The 19,730-nt window shown below is 38.9% G+C and overlaps 1 protein-coding gene across 1 annotated transcript in view; it reads left to right on the top strand.

Moving 5' to 3' along the window:
- The window catches only part of ADAM10 (ADAM metallopeptidase domain 10), a 147,501-nt gene that overhangs the window by 38,975 nt on the left and 88,796 nt on the right, over positions 1–19,730 (top strand). The window contains exons 3-4 of the mRNA XM_062206009.1: positions 14,145–14,263; positions 16,140–16,298. Coding sequence (XP_062061993.1) covers positions 14,145–14,263; positions 16,140–16,298 — 278 coding nt within the window. The remainder of the gene's footprint in view (positions 1–14,144; positions 14,264–16,139; positions 16,299–19,730) is intronic.

Here is a 19,730-nt window from a genome sequence, read left to right as displayed (position 1 = left end):
TAGTGAGGTATAAAGAAAAGAGGACAAGATTGTTTTCTGGTTTGAGCAATTCAGTGGCTACTGGGGCCATTTACTGGGATGGGGAATACTAGCGCACGCAGCTCTAAATGTTAGAAGAGCTCAGGAGAAAGCTTTGCTGAATGCCAGCATTTTAAGGATTAGGTGAAAGAGGGGAGCAGCAACTGGAGAGTGCTAAGAAGAAGAAATTTAGAGTATGTCTTAGAAAACAAGAAAAAGAGCTATCCGAGAGGGGACTGGTTTGTTGCTGCTGCTTGCTTTTGTTCTTCTGACTATTCCCAATATTCTTAGTCAATGTTACTTATCCTTTGAGTTTCTCTAATTCTCTTTGATGTTGCTATATGTAATTATTGAGTAATCTTCCAGATTTGGGTATATCATGGTCATGGATAAGGATAAAGAAATAACTTTGTTTTGTTTGAGTCTCTAGTGATTCCTGATAACAGCCAGTAGTATATTTTTAGGCTTTTGGTTACAGGAACATAATGGGCCAATCTTTGAGGAACCACCTCTACTAATTCTGTAGTGATTGATTACAAAGACCCTGTTACCTTTTAAATATAGCTTGGCTAATTTCTTTGTAACCATATGAATACAAATACATCTTATTTGTCCGTTGTCAAGTTGTTCTGATCATATATGTGACTCTCAACTTTTTTTTATGTTTTTAGTTTCACATATAGTTTACTCTCCCCTGTAAGAGTAAATTACAACCTTTCAGATTCTTTATCTTAAGAGATCTTAGAAGTTACTTTGTCCAGGCCAGCGCCACGGCTCACTAGGCTAATCCTCTGCCTGTGGCGCCGCACCCTGGGTTCTAGTCCCAGTTGGGGTGCTGGATTCTGTCCTAGTTGCTCCTCTTCCAGTCCAGCTCTCTGCTGTGGTCCGGGAGTGCAGTGGAGGATGGCTGAAGTGCTTGGGCCCTGCACCCGCATGGGAGACCTGGAGGAAGCACCTGGCTCCTGGCTTCGGATCGGCACAGGGCGCTGGCTGTAGCAGCCATTCGGGGGTGAACCAACGGAAGGAAGACCTTTCTGTCTCTCTCTCTCTCTCACTGTCTAACTCTACCTCTCAAAAAACAAAAAAAATTACTTTGTCCAGCTTAAAATTGGATGGGATTTCTGAGACAAGAATGTATTGCCAGTATTACCCACCCCCCCCCTTTAAGAGTTATTTATTTATTTATTTATTTGGAAAGCATTACAGAGAGAGGGAGAGAGGCAGAGAGATCTTCTATCTGCTAGTCCATTCCACAGATGGCTGATGCTGGGCCAAGCCAGGAGCCAGGAGCTTTATCTGAGTCTTCCACATAGGTGGCAGGGGCCCAAACACTTGGGTCATCTTCTGCTGCTTTTCCTAGGCCATTAGGTGGGAGCTGGATTGGAAGTGGAGCAGCCAGGACAGGAACCAGGGCCCATATGGGATGCTGGGATCCTAGGTGGCAGCTTTATCTTTTATACCACAAGGCCAGCCCCACTTCTCTTAAAAAAATAAAAAAAAAAAATAAAAAAGATTTATTTACTTGAAAGGGGGTAGGGAGGGAGAGATTTTGTTCCATCTGCTGGTTCATTCCCAAAATGGCTGCAATGACTTGGGCTGGGCTAGGCTGAAGCCAGGAGCCAGAATCTTCATCTGGGTCTCACACATGGGTGGCAGGGGCCTGAACACTTGGACCACCTTCTGCTGCCTTCCTGTGCACATTAGCTGGGAGCTGGAGCAGCTGAGACTTCAACCTGTGGTCATATGGGGTGTGGGCATTGCAGGCAGTGGTTTAACCACCTGTGTCACAATGCTGGCTTTCCAGTTTTACTAATTTGCTCTCTTTTCCAATTCTTTTTCTTTTTAATTAATTAATTAATTTGAAAGAGAGAGTTACAGTGAGGGGGAGAGAGAGAGAGATAAGTCTTCCATCCGCTGGTTTATTCCCCAAATGGCTGCAACAGCTGGATTGGGGTCGATTGGAAACCAGGAGCCAGGAGCTTTATCTCCCATGCAGGTGCAGGGGCCCAAGCACTTAGCTATCTTCTACTGCTTTCCTAGGCCATAGCAGAGATCTGGATCAGAAGTGGAGCAGCCGGGACTCGAACCTGGTGCCCAGATGGGATGCTGACATTGCAGGTGGGGACTTTACTCACTATCCCACAGCATGGCCCCTCCAATTCTTTTTTAAATAGATTATTCTTTTAGATTTAAACCCATTAATTATACTTTAAAAGTCATAACTTTATTCGAAAGGCAGAGTTATAGAGAGAGACGGAGACACAGAGAAAGAAATCTTCAATCTGCTGGTTCACTCCCTAGATGGCTGCAACACAAAGCTAGGAGCCAGGAGTTTCTTCCAGATCTCCCACATATGTGCAGGAGCCCTAGCACTAGGGCCATTTCCTGTTGCTTTCCCAAGCCATAGCAGAGAACTGAATCACAAGTGGAGCAGCTGGGTCTCCAACATTTGAGATGCCCATGTCACAGGCAACAGCTTTATCCACCATACTACAATGCTGGCCCCCCGAACTTTATTTTCTCTTTTAACAGGAAGATGTCTTGTATTTTGACATTCTGGAGGTCACCTCAATGGTTTGAACTTTCCTGATCTGAAGTTCAAGATGCTTTAGAGCATTTCAGATTTTCAGACTAGGATTATGCAGCTGGTAAAGGCCATGGGATATTCTAAAATATTAAAATTTCAGAAATACAAGACAATTCTAGTCCCACACATTTTGGCTAAGGGGTAATCAACCTGTATATCGTAAGATGGAGCTGTAGTTTGATGTGGTGGAACCAATGGTGTTTGGCTAAATTGAAGACCTCGGTTTATTTTCAAAGTCTGATTTTATTTGTGTGATTTTGGTAACATCAGCCTCCTTTCATTTGTGAAATTAGTAAATTTAGGTGATCTTTATGATTTTAGATATTTCATCTACGTTATATACCTGAATAATTGAAATCTTCCTCTAGTCTCAAATTGTCATTTTTTTCAGTGTCTTATGTACAGTATTTTACTTGCCAAATATTTTATTGCATAGTTGCATGAAGTTGAGAAATATTTACAGAAACCATTTTTTACCTCTTCAGTAGATAAATTTACTTCTTTATAATCATGTGTATAAAATTTGTAATCATGCTATCATGGCAGTTTCTTCCCATTAGCTCTCCTTTATATGAGAAACTCAGTGTTGTTCTATTTGTCTTTCTTACACAGGGTGAAGTTACTAATTGTGGTACATGTGTTAGTTTCACTTTTGTCTTCCTTGGGAACTTTTGTGGGTTCTTGCTTATGTATTTTTGCCTACTTGAAGCAAAGTTTATTTACCACAGGGCTATCAGTTAAGCCTGGAAGTGTGGGTGGTTGCTACAATTTCTGTGGAGGTTGCCGCTGGTACTGCCCAGTGTAGGTTGCATTGGCCTGCCTCTGCCCTTTTCTCCTCCTCAGGCTTGTTTTTCTAGTTTATCCTCCTCCCTCCGTTTTTAAATACTGAGTTTCTGTAAGATAACTTGAAAAAAAGACTTTATCCTCCCTAAATATAGTAGTAGAAGTAAACTAGGTAACTTTTCTGTAAATTTGATATTTGTCATCAGGCTTCCTGTCTGTATAGCCAAGGTACTTAAGTAGTTGAGGCTGTTTGACTTATTTTGGCTTCACTTCAGGGGATGTCCCTTTTTCTGTTGCTGTTTTCCTCTGAGAATCAGAGCTATACTATTTTTAATTAATATAGTAATTTTATACGAAAAGACAACTTTATATTTTAACTGTTCTGAGAAGAGAGGTTCGTCTTTATAGGAGGATGTAGAAGATACATGACCTTCCAGAAAACTTAGGGAATCTTACCCTAACATAATTTACCATGTTACTCCACAGCAGAGATGGTTCTAGTGCCTCTGCTGTTGGTTGTAGAATGCTTTTCTCGGGCCTGATGAAGGAGACCCAACTATAATTAATTGGTACAACTGCATATTCAGAGTGCTGAGACTGGGAATCAGTGTCTCTTTGGTGTATTTTTCCAAAGTATAGTTTGTTAACCAATATTGCACCCCCTGTAACTTCAATCCATTCTTATAACTTTACCATAATGTCACTGAGGAAAATCAAAAAAGAATTATAATGGAATGGCTGTAATCAAGGTGAGAGCCATTGACCTATAAAATCAATGCAGTGGGGGCTTGTGTTGTGGTGTAGCAAGTTAAATACCCATATGGGTGCCTGTTCGAGACCTGGCTGCTCCACTTCTGATCCAGTTCCCTGCTAATGCACCTGGGAAAGCAGCAGGAGATGGCTCAAGTGCTTGGGCCCCCTGAACCCATGTGGGAGACCTGGAACAAGCTCTGGGTTCCTGACTTCAGGCTCACCCAGCCTTGCCTATTGTGGCCATTTGGGGAGTGTACCAGCAGATGGAAGATCTGTCTCTTTCTCTTTCTCTATCCCTCCCACTCTCTTTGTCTCTGTCTCTCCTCCTTTGTAACTCTGCCTTTTGAATAAATAATAATAATAATAAATCAGTGCAGTAGTTAAATGTAAGAGTAGGAAAACATTCTTAGTGCAAATAATTTTTTTATATAGGACAGCTTGCTTTCTTCAAAGAAATCTAAAGTTTATCCTTGATGAAAGTTTAATATATAATAATAAAAAGAATTAACTTTGCTGAAAGAAGCATTGGCATAAAGGACAGAATTTAACCATAGACTTGGAAGTGACTCAAGCATTAATAAAGAGAATTTATTAAAGAAATAAAGGAAAATAAGATATTGTTGCAAAGCACAAATTACCAGTAACTGTCAAGTGAGGTAATATTTCCATTGTATATCTTACTTGATTTTAAAAGATGACTTGGGGTAGACTGATAATAATACATTAAGATTACAATACTCAGAATACTGTATTCGCTTGACTTTGTTCATCATATGCTTGACAGGCATTTATATGCAGCAACCAGATACTGGAATCTCAGTCCTAACTCTAGTCTTAAGATCTTGAGTCAGACCCTTTGATAAAAATGTTCATCATGCCTCTTTGCACTATTACTGTAAGGTTAAGAAACACTTTATATATATGCTTTGAAAAATATAAATCTCTATAACTTGGGGGCCCTTTCTTCAAAGTTTGGATTGACACATTATTGGTAAGGGCATAGCAGCTCATCAGAGGACTTTTCCGTTGGGTCAGTGCTGGTCTACAGTTAGTAAGCCAACAGTGGTCAACAGGGAGTTACCAACCAAAACTGGCACAGATTTTGCTGAAGGATGAGTGCAACAGGGCACAACATTGATAACTGAAATAATAAGTCTTAAAATCAGATACAGATCTTCTAGCTTTCTTGTTTCTTGAATTGTTATTTATTTATTTTAAGAAAAACAGACTGAGAAAGAGAGACAGAGAGATCTCTTATCTCTTGGTTTATTCCACAAATGCCCCTAACAGCCAGGGCTGGGCCAAGCTGAAGTCAGGATCCATCCCCAAGGCTTAGTATTTTTTTTTTTTTTAACTTATTTATTTTCAAGTCAGAGTTACAGAGAGAGGAGAGGCAGAGAGAGAGGTCTTCCATCGGCTGGTTCGCTCCCCAGTTGGCCACAACAGATGGAGCTGCGCCAATCTGAAGCCAGGAGCCAAGAGCTTCTTCTGGGTCTCCCACACAGGTGCAGGGGCTCAAGCACTTGGGCCATCTTCTATGCTTTCCCAGGCCATAGCAGAGAGCTGGATCGGAAGTGGAGCAGCTGAGACTCGAACTGGTACCCATATGGGATGCCGGCGCTTCAGGCCAGGACGTTAACCCACTGTGCCACAGCACCGGCCCTTTGAATTGTTATTCTATATCATTTGCATTTCAGTATAAATTTAGAGACTGGCTTTTTCAACTCAACATTATTTTCTTGAGGTTCATGGAGATTAGTTTGTTCCTTTTTATTACTGAGTTCTTCTGCATGGTATGAATGTATCATGGTTTATTAACTATTTGGATTTTTTAAAAAGTTGGAGATTTTTTTTTTTTTTTTTTGACAGGCAGAGTGGACAGTGAGAGAGAGAGACAGAGAGAAAGGTCTTCCTTTTGCCGTTGGTTCACCTGCGGCCGGCGCACCGCGCTGATCCGATGGCAGGAGCCAGGGGCTTGGGCTTATCCTGGTCTCCCATGCGGGTGCAGGGCCCAAGCACTTGGGCCCTCCTCCACTGCACTCCCTGGCCATAGCAGAGAGCTGGCCTGGAAGAGGGGCAACCGGCACAGAATCCGGTGCCCCGACCGGGACTAGAACCCGGTGTGCCGGCGCCGCAAGGCGGAGGATTAGCCTATTGAGCCCCGGCGCCGGCTGAAAAGTTGGAGATTTTTGCTATTTTTTTTCCACCAGATATTTAACTTTTATATCTGTTAGGCCCTTTTGAGAGCAAGTTGAAGCCAGAAGTGAGGAACTCCATCTGGGTCTTCCCCATGAGTGGCAGGAACAGAGGTAGCTGGGTCATATCTACTGCCTTCCAGGCACATTAATAGGAAGCTAAACTTTAGTAGAGAAGCCAGAACTTAAACTTGGTTCTCTGATATGAGATGGTGGGTGCCCTAAATGACTGCCTAACCTGTGCCACAACACTCACCCTTTGAGACTTGTTTTTAAGTTTTGTCTAAAGAAGTGTTTATTCTAGGACGGGTTTGTCTGTGCTGCTAAGGAATGGCCTCTCTGGGTTCTCTGTTAAATGTCAGATAAAGTCTACTTCTGTGCTTGATTGGAACTTAAAAAAAAAAAAAAGATTTATTTATTTATTTGAAAGGCAGATTTACAGAGAGGGTGTAGAGGGAGAAAGAGAAAGTCTTCCATCCACTGGTTCACTTCCCAAATGGTTGCAAGGACCGTAGCTGCGCCAATCTGAAGTCAGGATTCAGGATCTTCTTCTGAGTTTCCCATGTGGTTGCAGGAGCCCAAAGACTTGGGCCATTTTCTGCTGCTTTCCCAGGCCATAGCAGAGAGCAGGACCAGAAGTGAAGCAGCCTGTTCTCGAACCAGCGACCATATAGGATGCTGGCATTGCAGGTGTCGGCTTTACCCGCTATGCCACAGCGCCAGCCCCTTGATTGGAATTGAATGTTTCTCTATTCTTTGCAAGATGGAGCATGTGGTCAACTGACAGGTCCTGGACAGTTGTTCTTTGGCTTACCTTTATACATCTGTCTTGGTATTCAACCACAAAAAAAAAAAAAAAGGTAAATTCCAGTATAGATTTCTGAAGCAGCTTCTCATTGTTGCGTTGTCTTTTCTGATTTGTTGCCCACAAAATCTAGAGACCTCCTCTGTCTCTGCAACTCAGTGAGATGGCTGTGCTGTTCTTGGGTTTCTTCCTTCTTAAGTTCTAGTCTAGAAAGTTCCTGCAGGTAGGAAGCTGGAGCAATCATAGGGTTCACCTTGTTCAGTTTCTCTTGTTTTAGAGACCACAATCCTTCATCCTTCCCTGCTTATTGCCTGTTACTGTCTGAAACCAGTAGTTTCATACAAGTAATTGAAAAAGTGGATTTTTAGGATGATAAGATGGCTTCTCCACCATGGTTGGCAGCAAAAGTGTCTTTAAAAATTTCTTTATTTGAGAGATAGAGCTCTTTTTCATTGGTTCACTCCCCAGGTGTTCGCAACAGCTGTGATTGGGCCAGATCAATGCCTGGAGCCCAGAACTCAGTTCTGGTCTTCCATGTGGGTGGTAGGGATCGAAGTACTTGGCCTACTGCCACCAAGGCTATGCATCAGCAAGAATCTGGAGCTGGAGCTGGAGTTGGAACTCAGACGCTCTGATATGGCATGCAGAGTATTCTAAGTGGCTCCTTAACTGCTATGCCATATGCCTGCCTGACTTAAGATCTTTGATTTCATTATAAGTAAATGTTCTTTCATTAGCTTTGGAGTGTACGCTCGATCTACCATAATTTACTTAGCTAGTTCAGTTGTTCCTAATCATTTATTATTATAAACAGTATTGAAATGTATTATCTTTCTGGAGTGTTTTCCAGCAGTAAAAACTAATCCTTTGATTCTCTAGATACTAACTAGCTGCTAACAGTTCTGTTTAACTATCTGGAGTTAGTGTAGACTTCATAGCTTCAGAGCACAGCCCCACAAATCATCTCCCAGTTCAGACATCAGTCACAAGTCTGCAGCCACCCATACTTCTGACCAACACATTATAAACTGGGGAGTCCCATGACTACCTCCTAAGGTTAGATAATTTGCTGCAGTGACTCACAGAACTCAGGAAAATAGTTTACTTAGTCTAGCCAGTTTATTATAAATTTTGCAGCTTAGGAACAACCTACTGGAAGAGATGCATAGAACAAGGTATGTGGGGTAGGGCATAGATCTTCCATGCCCTCCCTGGGCTCACCACCCTCTCAGCACCTCTGTATATTATTATTATTTTTTAAAGATTTATTTATTTGAAAGGCAGAGTTACAGAGAGGCAAAAATAGAGAAAAGTCTTCCATCCGCTGGTTCACCCCCCAGATGTCTGCAACGGCAAGAGCTGGACCAATCTGAAACAAGGAGCCTGGAGCTTCCTCTGGGTTTCCCACGTGGGTCCAGGGACCCAGGGACTTGGGCCATCTTCTACTGCTTTCCTAGGTCATAGCTGAGAACTGGATTGGAAGAGGAGCAGCTGGGACTCTAACCGGCACCCATATGGGATGCCGGACTGCAGGTGGTGGCTTTACCCACTGCGCCACAGTGCTGACCCCAGCACCTCCATGTATTTACCAACTGTAGAAGCTCATAAAATCTCATTGTTTTAGAGTTGTTATCAAGTTTTATCTCCTGTATCTCTCCTTGTATCTGCCCCTTTTCTGTAGGGCTAATATTCTATTCTTTTTGTTGTTGTCGTTTTTTTTAACTTTTATTTAGTAAATATAAATTTCCAAAGTACAGCTTATGGATTACAATGGCTCACCCCCCCCCCCCATAACTTCCCTCCCGCCCGCAACCCTCCCAACTCCCGCTCCCTCTCCCATTCCATCCACATTAATCATTTGGACTTTCTGGTGCCCAGCTTTATCCTGAGGCTTTCTGTAGTCTTCTCCCTAAGTCACTTCATTAGCATGAACTTGGGTGTTACTGAAACTGACTCATTGTGAATAGGATGGTAGATCTATATTCAGATTTCTGAGGTATCTGCAAACTGATTTCCATAGTGGTATTAACAGTTTACATTCCCACCAACAGTGAATTAGGGTACCTTTTTCCCCCCACATCCTTTGTTGTTGATTTCTGCATGAAAGCCTTTCTAACTAGAGTGAGGTGGAACCTCATTGTGGTTTTGATTTACATTTCCCTGAGGGCTAGTGATCCTGAGCATCTTTTCATGTATTGGTTGGCCATTTGAATTTCTTCTTTTGAAAAATGTCTGTTTAAGTCTTTGGCTCATTTCTTAACTGGGCTGTTTGTTTTGTTGTTGTGGAGTTTCTTGATCTCTTTATATATTCTGGTTATTAATCCTTGATCAGTTGCATTGTTTGCAAATAATCTCTCCCATTCTGTTGGTTGCCTCTTCACTTTCAAGAGTGCTTCTTTTGCAGTACAGAAGGTTCTCAGTGTGACGTAATCCCTTCTGTTGATATTGACTTTGATTACCTGTGCTTCTGGGATCTTTTCCTAGTACTCTTTGCCTGTGCCAGTGTCTTGTAGGGCTTCCCCTCTGTTTGCTAATCATTTGATGATATCAGGTCGTAGATTTGGGTCTTTAATACATTTTGAATGGATTTTCGTGTAAGGTGTAAGGTAGGGGTCCTGTTTCATACTCCTGCATGTGGAAATCCAGTTTACTCAGCACCATTTGTTGAAGAGGCTGTCCTGGCTCCAGGGATTGGTTTTAGTTTCTTGGTCAAATATTAATTGGTTGTAGATGCCTGAATTGATTTCTGGTGTTTATTCTGTTCCATTGGTCATCTGTTTTTGTAACAGTACTAGGCTGTTTTGATTATAATTACCTTGTAGTATGTCTTGAAATCTGGTATTGTGATGCTTCCAGCTTTGTTTTTGTTGTATAATATTGCTTTAGCTATTCGAGGTCTTCTGTATTTCGATATGAATTTCAACATCGTTTTTTCTAGATCCGAGAAGAATGTCTTTGGTACTTTGATTGGTATTGCATTGAATCTTAAATTGCTTTCAGAAAATGGACATTTTGATGATATTGATTCCTCCAATTCCATGACATGAAAGGTTTTTCCAATATTTTGTTATCTCTTCTATTTCTTTAATGTTTTGTAATTCTCATCATAGAGATCTTTGACATTCTTGGTTAAATTCCAAGTTATTTGATTTTTTTTCTTGTAGCTATTGTGAATGGGATTGATCTTAGAAGTTCTTTTTCAGCCCTGGCATTGTCTGTGTATACAAAGGCTGTTGATTTTTGTGTATTGACTTTATATCCTGCTGCTTTACCAAACTCTTATATGAGTTCCAGTAGGCTCTTGGTTGAGTCTTTTGGATCCCCTATATATAGAATCTTATCACCTGCAAAAAGGGATAGTTTGACTCCTCACTCCCAACTGGAATCCCTTTGATTTCTTTTTCTTGTCTAATGGCTCTGGCTAAAACTTCCAGGACTATACCGAATAGCAATGGTAAAACCATCCTTGCCTGATTTCAGATCTCAGTGGGAATGCTTCCAACTTTTCCCCATTCAGTAGGATTCTGGCTGTGGGTTTGTCAAACTGCCTTGATTGTTTTGAGAAATTTTCCTTCTATACCCAGTTTGCTTATAGTTTTCGTCATGAAATGCTGTTGTATTTTATCAAATGCTTTCTCTGCATCTATTGAGATAATCATGTTTTTTGTTCTTCAGTTTGTTAATGTGATGTATCATATTGATTGATTTGTGCATGTTGAACCATCCTTGCATACCAGGAATAAATCCCACTTGGTCCAGATGAATGATTTTTCTGATGTGTTGTTAGATTCGATTGGTCAGAATTTTGTTGAGGTTTTTTGCATCTATGTTCATAAGGGAAATTGGTCTTTAGTTCTTTCTCTATTGTAACTTTTTTAGGTTTAGGAATTAAGGAGGTACTGGCTTCATATAAAGGATTTGGGAGGATTCCTTCCCTTTCAATTGTTTTGAATAACTTGAGAAGAATTGGAGTAAGTTATTCTTTAAATGTCTGATAGACTACATTCAGCAGTGAAGCCATCTGATCCTGGGCTTTTCTTTGTTGGGAGGGCCTTTATTACGGATTCAGTTTATTCTTGGCAATGGATCTGTTTAGATTTTCTGTGTCTTCATGGGTCAATTTAGGGGGTTGTATGCGTCCAGGAATCTATCCATTTCTAACAGGCTTCCCAGTTAGTTGGCATCCAGCTCTTTGTAGTAATTTTTCATGTTTCTTTTTTGTTTCTATGGTGTCTGTTGTTAGATTTTCTTTTTCATCTCTTATTTTATTGATTTGGGTCTTTCCTTTTTTTTTGGTTAGCAATGCCAGTGGTGTGTCAATTTTGCTTATTTTTTTTTTTTTAAAAAAAACCAGCTCTTCATTTTGCTGATCTTTTGTGTTTTTTTTTTTTTTGGTTTGAATTTTATTGATTTCTTATCTAACTTTAATTATTTCTTTTGTCCTACTAGTTTTGGGTTTGGTTTGCTGTAGTTTTTCTAGATCCTTGAGATGCATTGATAGCTCATTTATTTGGTGTCCTTAACACTGCTTTTACTGTATCCTGTAACTTTTGATATGTTGTGTTGTCGTCTTCATTTGTTTCCAGAAATTTTTTGATTTCTTCTGTGACCCACTGTTCATTCAGAAGCATGTTGTTCAGTCTCCCTAGAGATTCCTGAGTTGCTGATTTTCAGCTTCATTGCATTATGGTCTGAGAAAATGCATGCTATGATTTCAGTTTTTTTGAATTTGCTGAGATTTGTTTTTTGGCCTAGCATGTGGTGAATCCTAGATAAGGTTCCATGCTCAGGTGAGAAGAACGTGTATTCTGCAACTGTAGGATGAAAAGTTCTGTAAATATCTGTTAGGTCCATTTGGTCTATAGTGTTGACTGACTCTGCTGTTTCCTTGCTGATTTTCTGTCTGGTTGATCTGTCCATTGCTGAAAGTAGGGTATTGAAATCCCCCATTACTATTGTATATGAAGTTATGTTTCCCTTTAGATACCTTAACATTTCTTTTAAATAGCCAGTTGCCCTGTAATTAGGTGCATATACACTTATGATAGTCATATCTTCCTGTTGAACTCATCTCTTAATCATTATATAGTGTTGTTCTTTCTCTCTTTTAACAGTTTTTGTGTTAAAATCTATTTTGTCTGATATTAGGTTGGCTACACCAGCTCTTTTTTGGTTTCTGTTAACATAGAATATCTTTTTCCATCTTTTCACTTTCAGTCTGTGTGCATTTTTGTTGTTGAGATGCATTTCTTGTAGGCTGCAAATTGATGGATTTTCTTTTTCATCCATTCAGCCAGTCTGTGTCTTTTAACTGGAGAGTTGAGGCCATTTACATTCAAGGTGACTATTGATAAGTAACGACTTTGCCCTGCCATTTTCCCATAAATATTCCTAATTTTTTTTTGCAGTGGATTTCTTTTGTACTTTTACTGGGAAATGTTCTTTCTTTACCTTTTTTTTGTAGTGATGTACATCCCCAGTGTGCCAGGTACTGTGCTAATTAATGTCATTATAATCTTACTCCTTTTATAAGATAATTAGAATGTATTGTCTTCATTTCACAGACAGGAGTCCTGAGCTAGTAAATATTAGGCTTAAGAATTGATTCCAACCCTAGATTATTGTCGTATCTTAAAGATTAATGATGACTTTTGCTATTAATCTTTATTTAATTTCCCTTGAATGTTTCAATTTTTCTCTCTCTCTTATAAAGGACAGTTAAAATGATTATGATTTGAGCTAATAGCATGATGTTTTGGGACTCCCAGATTAAATTGAGGAAACTAGTATAATATGCAAAAACTGGAAGCCCCAAGGAAAAATAAAGCAGTTCAAAGGTTTCGTGTGTCTGTGAGTGTCTGTGTATGTGCGTGTGCATAAAAGAAAGAACATGCACACTTACCTGCATGTTAAAAATTTAATATTCATGCCTCTTTCCTGTGTGTTGTCTTCTTTAAAAAGTTTTATTTATTTGAAAGGAAGAGAATGAGAGAAAGATTGGTTTAGAGAGAGATATCTTTCATTTGCTGGTTCACTCCCTAAATGCCCACAACAGCCAGATCTGGGGATGTGCTGAAGCTGGAACCCCACAACTCAGTCTGGGTCAAGTACTTGCGCCCTTATCTGCTGCCTCTTAGGGTACCCATTAGCAGGAAGCTGGAATCAGAAGTGGAATTGAAATTGGAACTCAGGCACTGTGATATGCCATCAGATGTCCTAAGAAGTATCTTAACTGCTATAGCAATTGCCCACCCCACTGTGTATTATCATGAGTTGGGAAGTACAGGAAAATAGCAAAGCTGCACAATTGCTAGAGGAAAGACAGATAGAGATGAATAATAGTAAATAGGTCAGGAAGCTTGTCATTATCTCCAAATTCTTTTTACTGTAGGAATCAGACAGTAGGCATTTGTTTGTTTTTTTGTTTGTTTGTTTGTTTGTTTGTTTTTAAATTTTTGACAGGCAGAGTGGACAGTAGAGGGAGACAGAGAGAAAGGTCTTCCTTTTTTCCATTGGTTCACCCTCCAATGGCTGCCACGGTAGGCGTGCTGCAGCCGGCGCACCGCGCTGTTCTGATGGCAGGAGCCAGGTGCTTCTCCTGGTCTCCCATGGGGTGCAGGGCCCAAGAACTTGGGCCATCCTCCACTGCACTCCCTGGCCACAGCAGAGAGCTGGCCTGGAAGAGGGGCAACCGGGACAGGATCGGTGCCCCGACCGGGACTAGAACCTGGTGTGCCAGCGGCGCAAGGTGGAGGATTAGCCTACTGAGCCGCGGCGCCGGCAGGCATTTGTTTTTTAAATATAATCTAAATTACATAAAATTGAGTCATACCATACGTATTAGATTGGGTTTTAGAGTTGAATTTTTATAAGAAAGTCATCTTCAGTATGTTTCCCGAATAGACAAATTGAGTATCACAGTACATATTAAATAAAAAGAATTGTTTAAAATTTTGGATCCGTTTAATTTTAATTTTCTTCTCCCTCCCATCCTGTTTTATAGACATTTCAACCTGCGCATGAAGAGAGACACCTCCCTTTTCAGTGATGACTTTAAACTAGAAACATCAAATAAAGTACTTGATTATGATACCTCTCATATTTACACTGGACATATTTATGGTAAGTTGAACCTTTGCTGAACTCTTTGATTTTTTTTTCCTGCGTAAGGAAATAAATATTTTGAAGTACAAGCAAATATTTTGGAAAAAAATGGTATAAATCCTGAGGAGACTGAATGAATCCTGAAGGGTAATGGTCTTTGAAAAATGAAGTAATCTTTAGACCTTTCTTTACATGTATATTTAATAGTGAATTACACAATCTGGCTTCTCTCAGTGTCTTCAAATGGTAGAGTTTTAAAAAATTTTAACAGCTTCTACAATTTTCTGCAAGAAATGAGCAGTAACTTTCCTATGTTTCATGAGAAATCAGGAAGACTCTAAATGGAAACTGTAAAGGTAATTTTAAGAGACAAAAATAATGTGACAAAAGTCATTCATAGAAAAATCTTCTCAGGGCTTCCTTCCCTAGAATCTTTCTTGCTTTGGTTCACAATTCTAACAAATCTCTATACTGTATGAAAAAGAAACTGAGGGGTATGTGTGGCACACTTTTGCATTAGAAATTTACACCTGCCAGTGGTGTGGGGAGAACAGAAACAATTAGAAAATTTGTAAAAAAACTGAAATAAAATTAACATCTTCTGGGGGTATCGAGAGGGAAAATGTGCCATTGTGTTACAACTTTGCAAATTAATACTCAAGTATTAATCAGTTATCAAGGCAAAATCAAAATGTTTGAAATTTCATTTTTATATTTCAGAGAGATTCCCACTGAACATCGTAACATTATGAAAAATTAAATACTTAAAGAAATGGTCCTTATTTTTTAATTATGCAAGATAAATGAGGCATTTTTCATTTGGAGATTAAATCTAGTTATTAAATGAAAAGCTGTTCCCACTCTTAAACTTCATAACCAAAGAAAAGTGTTGTTAATGTCAGACACAGTATTTTATTTTATATATTCTTGTTTACTTATCTTGCTGGGCAAATAACTTAGTAGTCTTTGCCCTTTTTGCTAGGTGATGATCAAGACAACTGTAGATGAATTTGCAAATAAAAATGTTTCAGTATCAATGTCTTGGACTTTTAGCTTTGCTTCATGGTTAATTTGGAGCCAACTAATTAATTAATGTTAATCTACAACTTAGAAATTATGGAAAGCTTAATTTTTATTTTAATGAGAGACTTTTAACAGGTAATTGACCTTTTAAAACCTCCTCTCCCTAATTCTTTTCTCTATATATCATTTGATTTTGATGCTACTATTTTCTTTGTGATTACAATAAGAATAAAAAGAACTCCCTCCCTTTGTATTTTTTTTTTTGCTACAGAGGTATAATTGATGGGACAATATTACAAAACTTGGGCCTGTATCTTAAAATGGTACACTTTTGTTCAAATTGCTTATGAAATATTTGACAGTTTCCTATTTTAAAATTCATAAAACCTTATGGTGGCAAGGAAGCCAAAGACTTATGTATGGTATATCTGAGGGGAAAGAAGCTTTATTCTTATGGTAATTAAGGAAGTATTTTCAAAAGACACTTGGATTTATTAATTTTTAAAGAGTTATTTATTTGAAAGGCAGAGTTAGGGTCTGCTTGCCTTTTTCTGAGTTTAAGTAATTTAACATTTATTCATTGGGTGACTACTGTATACTTGGTAGGCACAGTACTAAGTGCTAGGAATATGATTGTCAATAAGACAATTTTTATTGTTGTGATTAATAATTATATTTGTTGTAATTACATACTATTTGCTATCCACATTTCAAATTTAGTCTGATATATTTTATGTGAAAATTATTTTCCCCAGTAAATTTTGTATTCAGGATATTTTTAAAGAATACATAAGAATGACTTTTAAAAGAAAATGGATTTAACATTCTTGTACAAATTAAATGTTCAAGAATTTATTTCTTTTATTAATAGGTGAAGAAGGAAGTTTTAGTCATGGGTCTGTTATTGATGGAAGATTTGAAGGATTCATCCAGACTCGTGGTGGCACATTTTATATTGAGCCTGCAGAGAGATATATTAAAGACCGAACTCTGCCATTTCACTCTGTCATTTATCATGAAGATGATATTAGTAAGTACTCAAATTTTACCAAGAGGCTTTTCCAAAAGGCATGTGACTAGTTAAAACTATGTGGAGATAAATGAAGCTGAGCTGTTTTATTTCCTAAGCTATAATCTGGTTAGAAAATAGTTTCACAAGCAAAATCTCAATTTAATGTAGGGTAGTACTACATAATGAAGCAATTTCCTTGTCAATTCATGCCATTTCTACTTTGATATGATACAACCAATCTATTCGAATTATGAGTCATCCAAATCTGATTGAACTGGAAATCCTATATTCTGTTACCAGCCATTTCTGTTTAATGCTGGTACCTTTGTAAGAGTGGCCTACTGAAGGTAGAAAATCATGTCTATCTTATATAAATTTCAGTGTGGATATTTGAGAAACATTTTAGATATTGTTAATTTCTGAATCCTTTGAGTATTTCTTTTTGGAATCTTGAAATAACGACTTGACCTCAGCTGGGTAAAACTCCAGGTTTAATATGGATTTTGTCCTCTGTCATGGTCTTAATATGTTGGTAATTTGTTGGGAGAGTTCTTTTTCCATGTTTTAAGAATAGAAAATGTATTTAGATTTCATCTTTTAATTCTGCCATTGTCTTTAAACCATTATTACCCAACCATAAAGCATGTGCCATTGATATATTCCTCTAAATTATTTGCCTCTTAAATGCACATATTTATTTTTGAGTGTAATTAGTCTCAGTTTTTGCCTGTTTTTCTAATTTGACAGTTCCTTCCTGGCTTCTCCCTTTTCTCCCTCTCTCTTTGTTTTTAATTTATTTGTTTACTTGAAAGACATTCGGGGAGTAGTGGGGGTGAGAGAAAGAGAGAGAGAGAAAGAAAGAGAAAAAACTTCCTTCTGCTGGCTACTCCCCAAATGACTGCAACAGCTGGGGCTAGGCCAGGCTGAAGCCAGGAGCAAGGAACTCTATCCAGGTGTCCCATGTGAGTGACAGGGGCCCAAGTACTTGAGCCATTTTCTGCCGCTTTCTCAGGTGCATTAGAAGGGGACTGGATCCAGAAGTGGAGTAACTGGGACTGGAACCAGTGTTTATATGGGATGCCAGTATCACAGGTGGTGGGTTAACCTGCTGTGCCACAGTGCCAGCCCCCATTCTCCTTTCTACAGATGGGACTTTATTGTCAGTAATTTCATTCTCACCCTTAGTGATATACTGGCAAGCTTTAACCATTTGACTTTTTGTTCCATCAGCTCTGACAGTTTCTATATTTCAGTCTTTCCAACTCCTTGTTATCTCTGATGCTGGATTACTATTGAAAATAGCATAATTATTCTAGGTAGGATGCATTTATGATTTTTGCTACTTGCCAAATTGTAAATTCATTAATGCTACTTTATTTTCACTCGTACCCATTTAACTCCTTTTCTATCTTTATCTCCTGGTATTTCAAACTTTACATTTATCTGTCTTCAAGCTTGAAGCTACAGTTCTTCCCAAGTAGAAACATGAATTCTACCACCTCCCTTTCTCTCTGCTGAGTTTTTATGTGCCTTGCTTTTATCTTGCTTTGTAATTTAATCTTTTTGCAGGTTTATCTAAACTATCAGGATGTGTATGTTCTCCAAATACAATTTCTGTTTCTTTTGCTCCTCTAATCTTGCAGGCATCATTTACCTGTGCAACAGAGTCTTCATAAATACGTAATGAAATCATGGAATATTTTCTGTAGAATGTTTTTTTTTCAAAATCAAATGACCTTTTGGGGAAGGAAGGCGAGGAGAAGAATAATTTCACAGTTTATCTTTTCCCTCTAATCATATTGTTAGCATACTTTTTTCCTTTGCTTTGCATTTCCCATCAGTGCCTTCAACTGTGTTTATTCTACTCGTTATGATTTCTATTACTGTGATTTCTCTCTTATCTAGTAATATGTAGTTTAAGCATGTACTCCATTTTCTTTCAGTTCTTTCTTGTAATATAACTGTATTTTCCTCATGTAGTAATTTCCAAAGCTTAATTTATGTCAGTCTTTCAAAGAAAAGTTAGCTTGGTGGATGAGTACATCAGATATAACTTAGTTTGCTATTCCTTTTGATGTTGAATTTTACCATTGATTCCAGTTTTTATTTTGTACTTGTTCAAGTAAATACATGTTTGTAGTAATGATTTTATTTTTTCACATTCTTTTTTTTTTTTTTAAAGATTTATTTATTTACTTCAAAGTCGGAGTTATACAGAGAGAGAAGGCAGAGAGAGAGAGAGAGAGAGAGAGAGAGAGAGAGAGGTCTTCCATCCTCTGGTTCACTCTCCATATGGCCGTAATGGTTGGAGCTGCACCAATCCGAAGCCAGGAGCTTCTTCTGGGTCTCCCACATGGGTCTCCCAAGGACTTGAGCCATATTCCACTGCTCTCGCAGGCCATAGCAGAGAGCTGGATTGGAAGTGGAGTAGCGGGGACTTGAACCAGCGCCCACATGGGATGCTGGCATTGTAGGCAGTGGCTTTACCTGCTATGCCACAGTGCCGGCCCCCACATTCTTTTTTATTATTAAATATATTTTCTGTGTGTTTTTTTTTAAGATTTATTTCTTTATTTGAAAGAGTTACAAAGAAGGAGAGGCAGAGGCAAAGAGAGAGAGAAAGGTCTTCCATCTGCTGTTTTACTCCTCAAATGGACAGGACTGGGCCAGGCTGAAGCCCTGAGCCAGGAGCTTCATCTGCATCTCCCACGTGGATGCAGGGGTCCAAGGACATGAGCCATTTTCTGTTGCTTTCCCTTGCACATTAGCAGGGAGCTAGATGGGAAGTATAGTAACTGGAGCTTGAACTTGTACCCATATGGGTTGCTGGTGCTACAGGCAGCGGCTTTACCCCACTCCACAGTGCCGGCCCTTGAATATTTTTTAATAGTGATATTTGAACTTAAAAGTAGTTTTTAAGGTGTGTTGGTTTGTAACTTGTCTAATAAGAGAAAATGTAGTAGTATGAGAGTGTAGGAAGGAAAAGAAATGGAGATTTTAATGTTTACAAATTTGACAATTACTTTTGAAAAACTATCTAAAAATCTGTCAGGTTAACCATGGCTTAAGAAAAGCAAATATTCATTTATTAACCTTTAGTTTCTGAATAGTTGCTATAGTCTAGATTCTAGCAAGGACTGGCAAACTTTTTCTGCAAAGGGGCAGATAGTAAATGTTTTGGGCATTGGGTACCACATGAGCTCTGTTGCAGCTACTCAAGTTTGCCATTGAAGTGCAAAAAAACCATTCATAAATGAATGATCTTTGTGGACAGGAATTCGAATTTCTGTGATTTTTCATATGAAACAAAATATGATTCTTTCGACTTTTTTCCAACTTCATGAAAATGTAAAAATCATCCTTTTTTGCATGCCAAACAAAAACAGATGACAGTACTTGCTTCTTTTGGAAGCTTTAGTTTACTCAACCCCCTTCTGGAGGATGCAGAGG

The sequence above is a fragment of the Lepus europaeus genome, chromosome 11 (assembly GCF_033115175.1).
Source record: "Lepus europaeus isolate LE1 chromosome 11, mLepTim1.pri, whole genome shotgun sequence".
Classification (NCBI taxonomy): domain Eukaryota; kingdom Metazoa; phylum Chordata; class Mammalia; order Lagomorpha; family Leporidae; genus Lepus; species Lepus europaeus.
This window is presented reverse-complemented; position numbering and strand designations above follow the sequence as displayed.